This window comes from Cibotium barometz, chromosome 29, assembly GCF_041138505.1.
Source record: "Cibotium barometz isolate CiBa-2024 chromosome 29, ASM4113850v1, whole genome shotgun sequence".
Classification (NCBI taxonomy): domain Eukaryota; kingdom Viridiplantae; phylum Streptophyta; class Polypodiopsida; order Cyatheales; family Cibotiaceae; genus Cibotium; species Cibotium barometz.
In genome coordinates, this window is record NC_141074.1 from 42,503,698 (window position 1) to 42,509,026 (window position 5,329).

General features: G+C 40.9%; 1 protein-coding gene across 1 annotated transcript; it reads right to left on the reverse strand.

Annotated features, from left to right (window-relative positions):
* Positions 1-214: 214 nt before the first annotated feature.
* Positions 215-2,072, reverse strand: LOC147622210 (chalcone synthase-like). Its single transcript, XM_086823302.1, has 2 exons — positions 1,625-2,072; positions 215-1,478 (listed from the first exon to the last, which is right to left on the reverse strand). Exons 1-2 carry the CDS (start codon positions 1,806-1,808, stop codon positions 472-474), a joined length of 1,191 nt encoding a protein of 396 aa, XP_086679428.1. The 5' UTR covers positions 1,809-2,072; the 3' UTR covers positions 215-471.
* Between the last annotated feature and the right edge of the window lie 3,257 nt (positions 2,073-5,329).

Genomic DNA, 5,329 nt, shown 5'->3' on the forward strand with positions numbered 1-5,329 from the left:
TATGGCTGGAATATTAAAGTTGTGAGGTTGGAGCCACTTGGGGCGAGTAATATTTTAATTTACTTTAATTGACTGCAGTAGCTACGGGAAGGAGGTCCACGCTGGATGCCATGCTGTCAAAACGACAAATGGAGGAGGTTGTGATCTACCCAGTCTACGACCAGAGAGATTAAAGCAGTACAAATCTTCAGAAAAAAACAATGCGCGCAGTACCTAGAAATAACAAAATTCAATTACAGATTTTATAATATTAGGGGAATACACCATGATCAGCTGATGTTTCAAGCGAAAGATGTGCAAAACCTTCATAAAAAGGCTTCGTCTTGTTACAGACAAGTACGAAAGGGATTTTATTGTGGATTTGTTGAATGGAGTGCTAAGTGGATAGGCAAATTTAAACAGAGCTTCGCAAAGATGGCGGATTAGCAGTCGAAACGAGAAGGGTAAGGTGATGGAGCTTGTGGAATTTCATCAATTAGCAAGAGGCACACTTCTGAGAACCACAGTCTCACAAGTGAGACCTGGGCCGAAGCCCAGAAGCAAACCCCATTCAAAGCCTTCACCAGAGGTAGCCATCTTCTGTTCGACCGACTTCTTGCGCAGGTGGTCCATGATGAACAAAACACAGGCGCTAGACATGTTGCCATAGTCCGACAGAACTTGCCGGCTTGGGGCCATCTTCTCAGGCTTGAGTTGGAGCTTCTGCTCTACTTGGTCCAAGATGGCAGGCCCTCCAGGGTGAGCAATCCAGAAGACATCATTGAAGCCAGGGGCATCTTCACCGAAGGTTCTCTCGAAGGCATCTTTAAGCACAGACCCGATGTTTTTGGAGATAATCCCGGGCACGTCTTTCATTAAGTGGAAGGTTAATCCAACTTCTCGCAGGTGACCATCTATGGCTCCATCGCTGTCTGGCAGAATGCTAGATCCAACGTAGTGGACCTCAAACCAGGGCCTCTCTACCTCCGGGATAGGGTCGGATCCGACGATAATAGCAGATGCGCCATCGCCGAAGAGTGCCTGACCCACAAGACTGTCAAGGTGGGTCTCACTAGGGCCCCTGAAGGTCACAGCAGTGAGCTCGCTGCACACAACAAGCACTCTAGCGCCTTTGTTATTCTCGGCCAAATCCTTCGCCACCCTCATCACCGTGCCCCCTGCAAAGCACCCCTGCTGGTACATCATCAGCCTCTTCACAGATGGGCGCAGGCCCAGAAGCTTGGTTAGCGCCCAGTCGGCCCCTGGCATGTCCACACCGCTCGTTGTGCAGAACACCAGGTGTGTTATCTTGGACTTGGGCTGCCCCCACTCTTTAATCGCCTTGCTAGCCGCCTCTTTACCTAGCTTTGGCACCTCCACCACCACCATGTCCTGCCTGACGTCCAACGACTTCTCCCAGTAAGCACACATACTGGGGTTAGCCTTGAGAATCTCCTCGTTAAGATACATGTAGCGCTTCTTAATCCCTGATTTGTCACCTGCAACGAAGGGCGAGTCTTTGAAAGATGAACACAAAACATTCGCAGCACAAACCCTTCACAATATGGGCAATCATAATGCCCATATTCGTAAAAGAACGTTGCAAACATCGACCAAAACAAGGTGACCACGAGAGGCGGCTTACACATGCGCTGGAATTTCTCCTTGAGCTCGGTCATGTGGTTGCTGTTGGTGATGTTAAAGTAGAATTCGGGGTATTCCCCCTGTTGGAACACGTTGGGGGGGTTGGCAGTGCCAATGGCAAGCACGGTGGCAGGGCCCTCAGCACGCTCCATCTTGCGAGGGCAGGGCTTGAAGGAGCTAGTCATACTGCCTGTAGGGAAAGATGAGAAGAGGGGGACTTTCTCAGGCTTCGCACGACCTAGCTAGCTCTGCGCAGGAGAGCAACTAGAAGAGAGTGTACAGTGCGGAGCTCAAGTTCACACTGGCAAGCTCCTCCTTGGTGGCTAACGAAGAGCAGAGACGGGCAGCTATGTAGGTGTTAGTGTTAGAAGTGGGGTACTCGTGTGAAGTGGCGAGGCTGGCCAAAAGCTCGCGCAACGGGCCACGTTTCGATGGCGAGGTTCTTGTTTGGGACTCGCAAGTCACGTGCTGCCAGTTTCAATGCCATGCACTGATCTTGTGTCCCCTTACACACGTGAAACGAGTTTACAATCACGTGACACGTCTACCTGCAAATGCAACTTTCAAGTGGCAGATTTCCGACCACATTACCGCACATTTCTTTGACATGCCACGTTTAGGAAGCACGTTATCTAGAGTGACTACACTCTAGCTTCTCTAGCGAGTACCGTCAGAAATAAACATTTTTTCTAACCAATTGAAAAAAAAAGGTTTTTGTTTTTGTTTTTCGAGCTAGGGTTAGAGTTGAGCGGACTCGTTTTTGACGAAAAAAAAAGGTTTTTGTTTTTGTTTTTCAAGCTAAGGGTTAGAGTCGAGTGGACTCGTTCTTAGGAAAAAAAAGGATGACCTTCAAAATCAACCAGTGCTGGTTATCTAGTTTTATAACTACAATTCCAAAAACTTGAATCTTTAAATTCAAGGTTAAGCAAAATTATAACGTGTTTTTCTCAATTTGAGCTACAAACATTACACTAAAAGACGGGTTTTCCTAACTCTGGTTGCAACCAATGTCATTATAAACTTTTCTTTTTAAGCAGTGAGAAAAAGGATAATCTTTAATCTGAGCAGATTTTTATCGAAAGAATGCATAGATTCATCGGTTTTATAATTAAAATTTCAAAATTTTAAATCTTTAAATTCAAGACTATTGTAGCCCATTTTTCTCGATTTACGTCGTTCAAAAATTTTACACACTAAAGGAGAGTTTTTTTACATAGATTGCAACTCTCCAAGTATCAACATTCAACTCTCTCTAGGCATGATGACAATAGCCAATTGTGGAGATGATATCCTCCTCCTATGGGAGGTGAGTTCGATTCTTGCCTACCCCTCACTGACACAAATTCGATTCTTGATCCGCTCCCCCACCCAACCCAAGTTCTCACTCCTCAAAACAGCGGTGAGGTAAAAATTGTGTGGTCTTGTGGAAAAAAAAAGTATCAACTCGCTTGCCTCCTAGGCTATAGCCCAACGGTAGTGCTTGTGTCTCGTTAACAAAAGGCATTTGTTTTAAATCTACCCTTAGTAATCTAAATTTGAGTAGCCTCTCTTGAATTTTAAAAAAAGTATCACCTCTCAAGGTTATTGTAGTTAGCAACTTTCATTGCTATGCCCATATGGAAAACATTTTTTATAACAAATACAAAAACCTTATATACTATATAATTTTTATAACAAATACAAAAACCTTCTATATTGAAGATTTCACATTTTTGACATAAAACACAAAATTAAAAATTCTTTCCAAATGACAAAAAGTTCAAAAACCTTAAATCGCAAAACAATTTGTTCAAAAATCTTCTAATATGAAAATTTAAAAATTTGAGAAAAAAATTAAGAGTTTCAAGAAAGAGAAAACAAAACCATCCTACTCATTTCACATCACATTAAATTTTCATTCTTTTTTTACACTCACATCTCTTTTTATGGTAGGTGAAGACATGACACGTGAATACCACAAGGGGGTTACCACCCTTTTTAATATTTCCCAATCTTTAGGCAATTTGAAGGACATGCTCCACTTGCACAAGTAACTCAATCGGTTGGGTAGAGACACCATAAATAGTTTGTTTAAAGATAACCTACGATAGAACATGCTTCAAAGATGCATTAGTCCAAGTCCTAGGGTCTAGATTGACAAATCTTTGAGGAGCCAACCGGGTTGTCAACACGTGCCCCATGTGCATGAGTAACTCGGTCAGTTGGGTAGAGACACCCTACACAACCATGTGATGTAGACTAGGCTTTAAAGATCGCATCCTCCTCCTACGGGAGGTGAGTTCGATTCTTGCCTCCCCCTCGCTGACACAAATTCGATTCTTGATCCGCTCCCCCACCCAACCCAAGTTCTCACTCCTCAAAATAGCGGTGAGGTAAAAATCGTGTGGTCTTGTGGAAAAAAAAGGTATCAACTCGCTTGCCTCCTAGGCTATAGCCCAACGGTAGTGCTTGTGTCTCGTTAACAAAAGGCATTTGTTTGAAATCTACCCTTAGTAATCTAAATTTGAGTAGCCTCTCTTGAATTTTAAAAAAGCATCACCTCTCAAGGTTATTGTAGTTAGCAACTTTCATGGCTATGCCAATATGGAAAACATTTTTTATAACAAATACAAAAACCTTATATACTATATAATTTTTATAACAAATACAAAAACCTTCTATATTGAAGATTTCACGTTTTTGACATAAAACACAAAATTAAAAATTCTTTCCAAATAACAAAAAGTTCAAAAACCTTAAATCGCAAAACAATTTGTTCAAAAATCTTCTAATATGAAAATTTAAAAATTTGAGAAAAAATTTAAGTTTCAAGAAAGAGAAAACAGAACCATCCTACTCATTTCACATCACATTAAATTTTCATTCTTTTTTACACTCACATCTCTTGTTATGGTAGGTGAAGACATGACACGTGAATACCACAAGGGGGTTACCACCCTTTTAAATATTTCCCAATTTTTAGGCAATTTGAAGGACACTTGCACAAGTAACTCAATCGGTTGGGTAGAGACACCATAAATAGTTTGTTTAAAGATAACCTACGATAGAACATGCTTCAAAGATGCATTAGTCCAACTCCTAGGGTCTAGATTGACAAATCTTTGAGGAGCCAATAGGTTGTCAACATGTGCCCCATGTGCAAGGTTGGGAAATTTTAAAATTACTCCTAAGGACGGTTATTTAATAGCTTTCAAGTAAAGCTACTCCTAATAAGGACAGTTAGTTACTAGCTTTCCTAGGCCTGAAAATGTTCCACACATGACACGTGCAATGACCAATCTTGCACTCAGGAGAAATCCTTGATTTTGAAGGGTAGCCTTGTTTTTTCTTTTGAAGGGCTAAAATATACTTAGCCCTTTTTGAAAGAAGGACTGAAATAAACCTTATCTTTTTTTTTAAAGGTCATTTTTTACATACCCTTCCAACATTTCATAATTCTTATTCTATCAATATGCATGTCTTATATTAAATTTTATTTTTTTAATAATTGACAAAAATAATTAAAAGTAAAAAAAAATATTCAACACTATTCAAGTGGAAAATACACATTTAAAAGGTGTAGAGAGAGAATGGGTTTAATCATTTGAAGAAAATTAGCATTACAACTCATGTAACTTTTGAGGTATTCTTTCTTTCATACTTTTCCATACCTCAAATATTCCATCCCAATCTACATCTCCCATGTTGTGTGGAGGTGAAAGATAGA

What these genes read in the sequence shown, in the direction of transcription:
- LOC147622210 (XM_086823302.1), bottom strand. Translation starts at nt 1,808, where the DNA reads ATGACTAGCTCCTTCAAGCCCTGCCCTCGCAAGATGGAGCGTGCTGAG. An exon ending in GGAGAAATTCCAGCGCATGT is followed by an intron (nt 1,479 to 1,624) that starts GTAAGCCGCCTC and finishes CCTTCGTTGCAG; the next exon opens with GTGACAAATCAGGGATTAAG.